Raw genomic sequence first — 12,428 nt, 5'->3', positions numbered from 1 at the left:
AACAACTAGCTGACTTTTTAGTTGAACACATTTTATATTGGCCTACTTTAATGACTCCTTGCTGTATGAGAGGAGATGGGTGGTTCACAAGAACTACGAGATAATCAGGTTGGATAAGTTTGTCCATCACATCTTCCAGCATGACATCTGGTAATATTAGGAGAACTCCACGCAAGAGGTCATATAATCCACAACAGACAAGCACAATGCAGTCTTCTGTACATCTGAACACAAAGAAATGCATTTTACCTCAGTTTGTCTACAACAGGAAACCTTAAGAAATGCGTAACTGTTGGTTACTATTCGGGTGGACAGAGTGGGGGGATTTGGCAAATGTTTAACCAATAGTTCTATTACCACTCTTTACTAATATCTACTTTTGACAATAAATAACAAGAGTGTAATGTGACCAGAATGACTACATAGGTTTTTGGGGAGCTACCATAACGAGTTCACACTTCTACTGTAGGTAGTATAAAAATCCCCAATGTTAAGAGTTTTCTATGTAAATGTCAAATTTGAAACAGTATAATTCTGTAGACTACTAAGAGCTTAATGAATTGGTTTATTACAGCCACTAAAAACATACCCTTAATTTTTCAGACTTATTTATGTAGGATAGTAATCAAGAACATTGTGAAATTAAATACTTCCCTGATATACTGAGCTACTGTTGATTTATTTTTATCTTCTTACCTTTCATCAGAGCTTTCATATGTTTTTCGGGTATTCTCAGTAGATGAGGAAAAAGCAAGACTCTCCCATTCTTCAGGAAGTACATTCTTGTCAGCAAAGCTTGGCCAGCGAGCAATGGCTGATGATCCTCCATGAACAGAAAATGCTAAGCCCAACCCTGCAAAATTACTCTGACTCTTCTGAAGTGAAGTCAGTCCTCTCAGATGGTCTGGACGACGCAGCAACGGCTCAGCTGCAGCACCACCTTCATTACATTTCAGGTCCACATCTGCTTCTTTACTCTCATTTTCAGATAACTCCTCTTCTTTTGGAATGTCTTCAAATGTTTCAACAGATGTTAACTCTGAGTCACAAACTGTTTTTGCAGACTCACAACTGCTAAGGAAGTCTTCTTGTACTCTTTTTATGTTTTCAGAATGTCTTACAAAACCAGTTTTACCCTGAAGATCAATGTAGTCATGCTTGCCAATATTCTGCAGGTCATCAATGCTCCTTCCCAATCTTTCAATTAGTCTTTTTTGATGTACTTGAGGTGACCAAGTAGGAGATGCTGGTAAGCTTTTGCATAGCCGTTTAGGTACTTGATAGCTTATCTCCTGCTGTACAGTAGCTTTGGAAATGTTTCCTAGAGAAATAAGGGTATCTTCAGCTTTGTTTATTGCACTCAAAACGGGCTTTTCCCTCACTGTTACATTCCATGTGCAAATACAGCAATGTCCAAACTAGTCTTATGCAGCAAAATTGATTTAAAAACTGGCATAGCTCAGATTTGGCCAAGTGATCAAGTAGAGATACTAAGCTATTATGCACCCAAAAGCTTGGCAAGTCATGGATAAATCTGAAAGATGCATGAACTGCAAAATAGTTTTTGCATGTAAGCGGAAGTTCCCCAGATTTACATTCTGATCCTCTCAACCAACCCTCAATAGGAATTTATTCGGAATCACAGAACCACTGAGGGTGGAAAGCACCTCTGGAAACTGCTAGTCCAACCTCTTCTGTTCAAAGCAAATTCCAAGCATAGGTTGCTCTTATCTCTTTTGTAAGAGGCCCAATCTACCAACATGTTTCAGTGGATACTAGCAAACTGCTCACCTACTAGTTTTAACCTTTTTGCACCAAGGCATTACATGTACTTCAGATCTGTAATGAATTACTGAATGTTTTATTTAGCATAGTAGTCTGCTTCTAAGGGCACATTTTAGCCTGAAGCAGTCCTAGTTACATAGCACATTACAGATGTCACCCATAACATTTTCAAGAGGGAAAGCAGTAAGTATGCCAGCCTGGTAGAGGATGCCTGCTGGTAGTTTAGGAATAGGAGACTGAGTTGGAAATATTTTGAAAACTATCCACTAGTTAGTACTAGGGCAATAGTTTTGACTAGTACTGATGCAATGACGATGCATCAGAACATTTTTGTGAATCACATATAACATACAGAGAACATATGAGTACATATACATATGCATACACAAATACACTCAGCTAGACTGAGCTGCCCTGTACATAATAGAAAGGATCCATATAGCTGCAGTCTTATAGCCAAGCTTACACACATTTGCAGATACTGTATACAACTGCAAACCCACAAGTATAAAATTGTCTAACAAGAATGCCATTTGAAATATTTTATCTAAATTTAAAAAATTAAATTCATAATCACAACAAACACCTACTTTCACAAAAATTTATGATGAGCATTCCTCTGGCACACATGAATAGTCTTCATTCAAGTACAACAGTTTAGTACTATTGATATGAAAAAGTACTGTTTAGAAGAATACGATTTCATATATCATCTAAATATGGGAGAATGACCAACTCTGTACACAACTCTGTGGTCTGCTCTTTATATCACTGCATTCAGTAAAAGATTTAAACTAAGTATTTCAACTCAGTGTTCAAAAACTATTTGATTTCCTAAGCAAAGCACCAACAAGACACCAATTGTACAAGTATTAAGTTGGTTTATACTGAGTATAGCTAACTCTTACACAATCTGAAATATACTGCAGTTAAATCCAAGATCAGAGTCATCTTCCATTCCTGTTTTGTATATACTGACAAACTTGCTTAGACCATGCATTTTTATTTGGAAGATATTTCTCATTGTTGAAGAGTTTAAAGGCTTAAGCATAAATTACATGTTTTATCTTTCATTTCACAGGTGGTTTGTCAATTGTACATGCAAATCTGTGTGAAGTGTGATTAAGAAATTATCCAATAAGGCTGAAAATACCACACTGGGACAACAAGCTAACTGACAAGTTACCAGTGTAAACTAGTAAATTTACACTACTTCAATATCTATAGTAGATTTTCTACAGTAGATTTCCGCTACTTCAACATCTGTAGTAGAGGAATTCAAAACTGATTAAAGCAGCAATTTTCACAGCCCTTGACTGGCTTAGCATGCTATATAATGAGACTGCTTCAAGAAAGCTATTCACTCTTAATTTATATAAAGCATGTAAAGAACAAGTTATACCTTGGTTCTCATCTTCTCTCACGTAGGGGCAGTATATATACCTGCCGTATAAATGCCAATATTTTAATACTAAATTTAGATGAGATTAAAAATTATGCACAATTAAAGCACCAGCTTAATACCTTCCACACAGTCAAGATAGATGCCTATAGCTTACTATTTTAACTATTGCCTAGTTAAGGCATTCTCATATTTATCTAGCAAGCCTGTATAACAAAAGAATTTGATTAGCTGTCCCACTTCACTGCCTGAGCTATCAGCATAGCAATTTTTCTCAACCTTAGAAAAAAGAGCAGTTGAGGCAGCCTGTTGCATTCAATTCAATTCTTACTCTGCTGTTCAGACACCAAACTCTGAGAGGTGATGGTGGCAGTAGGGTCTTAGTAAGAAAAACGTGGGAAAGTAACACTTTAAAGAACTTTACAAAGAACTGTCAATGTCCTTATGTGTTATTCCAGCATTGATTTACCTTCCAGTGGTAAAGCTGCAAAACCAGTTGGAGTTGTAACCACAAACGCTGAACTGTCTACTGACTTCCCACCACTGCTGGAATTTCTCAGGTACATAAGGGATTCAACTTTCTCCTGAAAAATTTTGCCATCTAGAAGGAAAAGGGGAGAAGTTACATAAAAGCTTAGTAAATTCACATTCTTGATATACTAAAATTCATATTCAGGTTACATTTAAGTTGATCACTACAGGCTAGTGAGAAATGCTTGACTCACTAGCATCTGAGGAAAAAATTTGAGAACAACTTTTGTTGTTTATTTTAGTAATGTACCTTCAAATTTTACTTTGGAACACTGAAAATATTAAGCTGTTCTAGAGTAATTATCTTTAAAGATGGTCCTTACATGCATACAGCTAGTAATAAATAACATGGACTTTTTCCCATGTCAAGACAGATGACTGTTCAGGTTCATCTAATAAAGCTCTAAGTATTAAAAAAATGGGTTCTACTTTTACTCAATTTTACATCTATTTATTTTACAGGATAGATAAGAAATACAACCATACTGTCTTTGGACAGACACCAGTTACTAAAACTGGATGTACACAGGCACCTGCATCAGAAGAAAAAATTTCTAACTGGTCAAATTTTCAATCTTTGCATAGTTTACAGCTGAAGTCATACAATGCTAATGTTAATCTTGTTATTATGTTGCTAAATGCCAAAACATTCAACAAGCAGCAATGTTTACATAGAAATGGCAGGAAAACGCTTCCTAATTGTAATTTATATCTGGAAACAGCTTGGTTGCAGTTTTCATTGACTTAAGTTTATAATTTACACGGAAAATTCTACAAACATTATAGGACTCTTGTGGTATGATGCTCTGTTCTGTTCATCTCCCTAGGTGAACTTTCTGTTAGAAGTTTTATTTACATTGGAATTCCTGATAGATTCTCAGAAATGACCAGTTGTTTTTTTTTTTTTTTTTTTTTTTAAATGAGATAGCCTTTCATAACAAATTTGCATTGTAGGCCTACTGACAGCTGCTTCAGATCAGCTTCATCTGAGTTCTAGTTTTAAGCATTTGCATACAGCAGCAATAATTGAAATCCTGTGAGGTACACTAATAAATGGAATTGGGCAACCTTCAGCATTTTTTAAACCTGTAGTGCAGAATTACTTTTACTTAACTTGGTATCTGTGATATAAAAGCAAATACACACTATGAAACACTCCAGCTAAACTTTTTCACTAGAACCCCAATTACCTAAATAATGATGTTGTGTTTCTTGGAAAGAGATGCTCAACATGAATGCATCATTGGTGTGTTATAGTCCTCTGAGCCCAAGCTTCTGATGCTGCAAAAGCAGATATATCTAGGACTTATCAAATTTGCATGCATTCATAGGTATCATGTCTCTACAGGCAACTGTTATGTATTACATCTAGCAGCATCAAACTTTCAAGAAAATTTAAGACAAACACCAGGGCCATTATCTGTAGCTCTAGACAGAAGAAAGCTCTCCTAGCAAACCAAGCAGTCTAACTAGAATGTCTTTCAATACAGTGAAATACTTTAAGTCAGTAATTTTGTAAATAAAGTTACGATATAGCAACCAAAAAAAGATATTTAGAGAGCAGTAGTCTATAACAGTGATACATACATTTATATACACACACACCTCAATAGAATTTTATCTTAATTTCCATTTCTAGTTAAACGCAATATCTACCTATGTGCAGTGAAAAGTAGAAGTTGGTAGGATTGTGACAAACATATGTATTAGTGGGAGGGTGAACGGCTAAGAGGAAATTGAAGATCAGTGTCAGCAATTCCAGGTCTGGGGGAGATCCAAGCACTTCTTCAATTATTTTCACAAATGACCTACAAACCTCCCGAGGCAGGGATGCAAGGTGCCCTTCTTTATGCTCCTAGAAAGAAAGAGCAGTACAACTAAGTTATTTGCATTTTTAATTTGACAGTTTAACTATCATGCTATACCAAGAGAACAAACAGGTATGAAGGCAGTTAGAGAAACACTTTTTCATTTCAGATCTAATTGCCTTCAGATTGAGGAAAAAAATCTTAACTCATTAAAAAGTCTGCAGAGATTTCAGTAAGATTTTGGTCATCACTAATTAGGGACATGCTTCTGAAAATACACTAAGACAGTTCGTGTCATGTTTAACTTGTGTGATTTCAAAGAAGGTTATTGCTAAAGCATAATGGTACTAGTTTCTAAGGACAGAGAGGCAGGTGGTAACGTTCTCGTATGACCCAAATATATTTATCAGTAATGAGGACTTGATTATAATGATAAAACTAGTGAGATGCATCTTAGGTCTGCACAAAAGGTTCACAATTCGTTTCAGCTCCTCCTCATGAATGGATTTTACCAGTAAGCTAGTGTCTAGGCTTTCAACTAGTAGCATATGGCTAAAACCACTTGTTCCTTCTGTCCATCAGTAAAAACAGCATTGTGCTCTCATTAGGGAACTGTATCAGTTTACAGCAACAGTGCCTGTTGTAGAAGATGAAAGCGGTCTGGAAGCACAGAGGACAGTCTACTGCGTTAATTTTTTCCTATAGCATGCAGTTCCATATTTTTTCAGTAAGTAAAACTGAGTACTTGCCAAGCACAAAATAGGATTTCAAACTGGAATTACCTGCAGAACCTGGCAAGTTAACAGGAAGTGATGTACCACTTGAGCTTTCAACAGCTGTTTAATGTTAAACATCTGGTGGTGGTGGTTAGCTCTGATAAGGATTTCTAGAGCTGCTAACAGAGTTTCCCAAACACCTTGCTGAAAAACAAAGAACAGGAACATAGCTTAAAATCTATTGCTGAATCTATCCTGAGAATAAAAACAATTAACAGATAAGGAACATTGTCAAATTAACTTAGTTTTGCAGCTGTGAAAAAGATTAAATGATTGCAAACAGTCAGGTCAGAAGCAGAAACCATCAGAAAAGTTATGCTCATTACAAATTAAGAGTTTGCAATTAATCACATTCTAGTGATTAAAGCTACAAAAAAAGATACATCTTAAAATAAAGGATACACAAAATGTGTTTTAGGTAACATCAGATGGTTATTTTCAAGTTCGTTTGTTTTTTTAATTCCAGGCAGAAGCAGAAGGTTTTCCTCAGTCATACCAAGTTTCTCTTGGAAACTTGTTGGAATGGATGAAAAACAATCCATTCAACTAACAAGTAATTTACATACACTACATCTGTAGATTTTAATACACTAAGGCAGCCTGCAACATTGATACTGGGAGCTAGAAGCTACTACCAGCTATTTAAAGAAAAATAAGGACCATTAATTTTTAGATGTCAGTAACTACTTAAGTTTCCTAACCGGAGAGATTCATTTCAGAGGTCATAACACTTGTTAAATTTGGCTTTCAGACAATCTTTCCAAAAAGAAAGTAGTTACCTTTGCTTTAGACCATATCTTCCAGTCAAGCAGTAGCTTTTCTAACAATTGAACATCTTGGATAACTGCTGTAGAATCTGTGTCAAGCATGAATTGCCCATTCTCATTTATATACAGAATCTCACCACTGCAGCATCCTTCAAGGAGAGTCTTAAAGAAGCAGAGAAGGGAATTTAGAATAACCACAAAACAGAACAGTTGTCCTATCAGATTTATCAAAAACCTTTAAAGACACATCAACCTCGTGGCAGGGAAGGCACAAATCTACCTGGCCAACTTGCAAAATAATTTGAGTTTAGTAACCTCACTGGATGCGTTTTAGATTGTCATAACACTAGTACACAATTTTTGAAAAAAGTCAGGTGTTTTGAGTACAAAATAGACATTTTTGAAAGACACTTTTGATCGCCTTGATCAGGACTTTTCAAGTGAAGCTTCATGACTTGAAAATTACAGTCACACCTAAGCTCTTAAATTGCAGTAAGCTCAGCCTGTATTTTATTCAAAGAATTTTGTCTTCCAAGAGACACCAGTCCGAGACTGACTGTTCTTCTCCCCATATATACATCAAAATACTTCTACTAGGTGTTCTCATGATCACTGTACAACTAGATTTCTCATTAAAAGCAAACTTCTCAAAGAGTTATTGCCAAGATGCTTCAGATAACCAGCAGTTCATTTATTTAAAGATGCACTAGCACACTTCTTGCCACTTATCCATCTTACAGCATGATGGTACAAATAGAACAAGGTTCATTCACTGCACAGAAGTTTCTCTACCTGGCAACTATATCTAAAAACAAAAATAGAATCCAACTTGCTGTTAATTGCTTAGGAGTTAAAGTTTACTTGCAAGTCTTTGCCCTCAGAGCATTTTTCCAATCCCCTTTGAAATCAGGATCTTTCAACATTTCCTTTTTCTCTGCTCACCCACCAGTAGTTTCTAGTTCAAGACAAAACAATCCTGGACTGAACTGGCTCCAAATCACTGTTCTACTTTCGCAAAGACAGCTTCTGATGTATAACTAAAGTCACGGAGAAGTTTTAAATTTGTGCTAGCTTTAACAGCATCAGGTTTAAAGAATGCTCTACCTTCAGCATGCAAAATCCAACAATGCATTTTGGTTTGATCAACACTCGATGAATCATGGAATAACCATTACAATTTTTCATCTCCTGTATTCTCTGTTGATTGTATTTTGTTAAAGACAGTATAAGTTGCAGTGCTAAAGCTTGAGTGTCTTCACAGCTGCTGATCTCTACAACCTGAAAAAGCAAGTTTAACAGAACACTTTATGTGAGAAACATTTAGAAAAAAAGCCTTAGAAATGATTTGTGGTAGTCTTAAACCATAACTTCTGGATTAAAGACTGTCAGATGACACACATAACCATTTTTGAATATGTATGCATATTCAGTGAGGAAGCTGCAGGCCCTGCCATGAGGCCTCCCCTCAGCCGCCTCCGCTCTGGGCTGAACAAACCAAGGGACCTCAGCTGCTCCTCATAAATCTTGCCCTCTAGACCTTTCACCATCACCATAGCCCTCCTCTGGATGCTCTCATAGTTCTGCCTTTTATTTTTCAATTTGCTTAAACTTTTAATTTAAGGTTCCTGGTGGCATAGACTACTCCAGCATGTGATTGGAAGTGTCTAGATACAAGTTTTATTTAGTCCATAAAGAGACAATTTGATAGATGAAGACAGACCATCCTCCACTGTTCACCTCTAAGAATTCTTGCAGCCCAAGAAGAATTTTTTTAAAAACTGAAAATGTAGAAGGAAATCTCACATGAACATAATTTCAATTCCTACAGGTGTTCTTGCTGCATAGCAGTTCATGCTGCTGCACTTAGTTATACAAATGTATGCTAGCATTTCCAATCATTTCTAGATTGGAAATAGCATTTCCCATCTATTGTTTGCTTTACTAATGCAAATAAGGGTCTATAGCAGGATCTGCAGCATGTACTTGGCACAAACATGTATTACATAGTACCACAAATTTGAGGATTTTCTCCTCAGATTTCCCTATCTATGTTAAAATTTAGCAGGCAGTATCTCCATAACTAGAAGTCTCAACACCTGTCTCTAGTTTAACATGCACTGGTTAATCTCCATATGTACTTTTGAGAAAACTGTTTCCACAGAGGCATACAAAACACATTTTAGGTCTGCATTAGTATCCTGAGGGAACTAACACTTCAGAGACTCCTAGCATGGATATTTGGCTTTCCACATACAGGCCCTAGTAAAGCAGTAATTAAGTTAAGCTTCATAGCCTTAGTATTTTGGAAATTAAGATTTCTTGGACAGGTTAAGCCGTGAACATGGCTAACGGCTAAAATACTTCCTTTCAAAAAAAGCTCTCAACTTATTAGATAAAAGGTCTGCACACTATGTAGTTATACACATCTTCACACTTGCATTATGAATATCCCGTGTTTCATGTGTTAGAGATGCAATACATTTAAGGACCTTTAAAAATATTAATCAATACTCAGACTTTAAAATTAGAAACCAAAAAAATATGGCCAGCTCTACAATACTCCTAAAAGTAAGTTATTTTGACATTTAGAAGCCCCATCTGTAAATCAGAACACATCTTGTACATACCAGCTGTTTTATAAAAAGCATTATATAATTCAATTAAGCTTCCTGTTTAAGACAACCTTATGATGCACTCTTAGAACAGATTCCTTCCACAAATTTCCTTTAAAACGAAAAAATTATCACATGCAGACTTGTAATTAACATGAATTAGGTGGCTGAAATATGTTACTTGCTACCCAAGATCAAAGGAAAACTTTATACAGGAAAACATATGCATGCATTCCCCCTCCTCCAGCTCCCTTACCCTAGCAAAGAGGAAAACAAATGCACCAGTTCCTCCAATTTCATGTAGTATACCCTGGAGAGTTTTATATTCGACAGGCTGAAGTGTTTTCAGGTGATGAGAATCCAATACATTGCTCTGAACTTCTTTTAAACTGAAGGGTCTCTGAGAAGGAACGGTCTTCACTTGACCTTTCAGTCTAATAACAGGTTCATATATGGTATACTGACCAGGACAGCACGTGGTATAAACAACAGCAAGACTTTCCTGAAATAATAGAGGTTTATTAGCCAAAAATGTAAGATAGTTGAACCGATTTAATTAAAAGAACATACAGACACCTAACAGCAAGTAGCAGCAACTTAAGCAATTCATTTCTGCTTTACCATTAGTATGCACTAAGTTTTGTACAAACACTCATGTACTAAAATGCAACAGAACTCCTAAATTTTAGGAAATCTTTGTGATAGTGTTTTCTTAACTTCCTTGGCTGTAACTAAAAAACATACACCAAGGATCAGCTTCCTGTTATCACCTGAAAAACAACCACAACTATTTTGCAAAAAATGTGACAAATTTGAATGGAAATAAACATACCAAAATATTAGAAAGGGAAACAAATTTGCCTAAAAGTGGAAGAATGACCAAGTCCAAAATAGAAAGTAACTGCTATTTTTCAAAATATCTCCAAAACATTTAGTTTTAAGTCAGTTCTTCAATCAGTTTTACCATTAGTAAAAGGGTGTCAATAGAAGATTTATACATAATTTATACATAAGGCTACAGAAGTTGTTTTTACTGATGAAGAGACTAGACCAAAAAAATCAAAGCTCCTATCAGAAGTAACCAACTCATTTTCACAGAAAATGAAAATTGACTGTGTCTATTTATTTCAAATAGAGGCTAAAATAGAGTAATTACATTTAAGGCATTTGTTCTGTGCAAAAGTACAGGGATGAATTTTTCACTTGAACATATAGCTTTACTCTGGTTACTCAGTGTAGTACCAGTTAGTTTACCAATTGGTACTTATGTTTACATGGACTACATCCAGAAAGATCCCTTGCCTAAAGCTACAGAGTTGCTGTAGAACTATATCAGAAAATTCCCTCTAGTGGGAACAATTCATACAACAGGAGTTACCTGCATGAAGACAATTTTCCAAATGTAATAGAATTCTCCAAATGTAATATGAATAAAATTTTTATTTTTTTTTTCTAACATAACTAATATTTACAACCGCATGCATCAGGGAAGACAAAAAAAACTAAGATCTGCTAGCTGGAAGATGACCATTCAGTCAGGCTTTCAGCTCTCAACACCACAGAAGGATTGGGATGAAGTTTTTTGCTTCCTGTTAAAGCCATACATCCTATCTTCCCTGTTTTAATGCTAAAAAGTTAAGCTAAGCTGTTCTTCGCTACCTCTATGCTAATGAGGTGAACAGCTACCCATTAATCCTAGGACAGGTACTTAAAACACCTCTAGAGGTGCCTGCTTCTCAGACAAACAAAATATATATCAAGATGAACTCTACACAGGGTATACAGTGCAACTCCCACTGAAATAAGTGGGAAGACCCCTGCAGTAATGTTAATGAGAACTGAATCTGCTCCTGCCAGCTTTAAGGAAGTAAAACATTTTAGGAGGCAGCAGAAAGTTTCCCAGGTTTTTAATCAGTTCTAGGAGATTAGGAACCATTTTTAAGTAGAACCTTACAATTAAAGGTCCAACATCCACTTCCTTTTTTGCCATGAAGAGCTCCTTAATTTGTTCACATTGTAGAATATCTTTACTTATGTACTTAGAGCATTCAGTCAACGTTTTGCCATATTTACAAGGCATTACAGACGTGAAGTCTGGTCCACACGTGTATAAGTAAAATGCTTCCTCTGGTCCAATCTTTGCACCTAAAACACAAAAAGGACATTAACTTTTAAGTATATATTAAAGCAAAGTTTATACCTTGACTAGTAGGCTTAAGAAGAAAGGCTCTCTTTGCAGGACCTGCTGATCAGAAACAACCAGTGAAGTCCAGCACTAACTACTGTAAACCAGTGACTTCTGCCACATCAATTATTCAGTTCTGTTGTCTTAATTTAATACAGACAGTTTCCCTGATTTGTTCTCAGTTGCCTTTGGCACTGAATTAATCAATTACACTGCTTTTTTTTAACTGAAGAGTCATCTATCCAAGCCTACTCAGTTCTCAAAGAATAGCACGATTGCAGATAGTAAGAACATGCTACAACACCATGGAGAGTTGATTAGAGTGACTCAAGGATCCAATAATAATAGTTCATTACAACCAACAGGTAGAAAAAAGTATAGAAAATAAAAAGGTCAAATGACATTGTCTAGAAAGTGAAGGAAGGGTATCCCTCAAGTCACCTGTTTGTGAGAACGCATCTTCAAATGAAGCATCTCTTATCAGTTGCTTAAGACTGCAGAAGGACTGAAGTCTATGATGTTTGGGTACATGACAGCTGGATTGCTGTATATCCATTGCTCT

At 36.0% G+C, this 12,428-nt stretch overlaps 1 protein-coding gene across 4 annotated transcripts in view; it reads right to left on the bottom strand.

Annotated features, from left to right (window-relative positions):
* Positions 1-12,428, bottom strand: part of LYST (lysosomal trafficking regulator) — an 82,857-nt gene that overhangs the window by 31,393 nt on the left and 39,036 nt on the right. For all 4 annotated transcript variants that reach the window (XM_066994025.1, XM_066994024.1, XM_048047907.2 and 1 more), the window contains exons 16-24: positions 11,636-11,826; positions 9,938-10,183; positions 8,174-8,347; positions 7,082-7,231; positions 6,309-6,446; positions 5,375-5,573; positions 3,657-3,788; positions 697-1,321; positions 47-224 (exon numbers count right to left, since the gene is read on the bottom strand). In XM_066994025.1, coding sequence (XP_066850126.1) covers positions 47-224; positions 697-1,321; positions 3,657-3,788; positions 5,375-5,573; positions 6,309-6,446; positions 7,082-7,231; positions 8,174-8,347; positions 9,938-10,183; positions 11,636-11,826 — 2,033 coding nt within the window. The remainder of the gene's footprint in view (positions 1-46; positions 225-696; positions 1,322-3,656; positions 3,789-5,374; positions 5,574-6,308; positions 6,447-7,081; positions 7,232-8,173; positions 8,348-9,937; positions 10,184-11,635; positions 11,827-12,428) is intronic.

Source organism: Anser cygnoides, chromosome 3 (genome assembly GCF_040182565.1).
Source record: "Anser cygnoides isolate HZ-2024a breed goose chromosome 3, Taihu_goose_T2T_genome, whole genome shotgun sequence".
NCBI lineage: Eukaryota > Metazoa > Chordata > Aves > Anseriformes > Anatidae > Anser > Anser cygnoides.
Note: the sequence above shows the minus strand (reverse complement) of the source record. Positions and strands in the feature narration are given on the sequence as shown.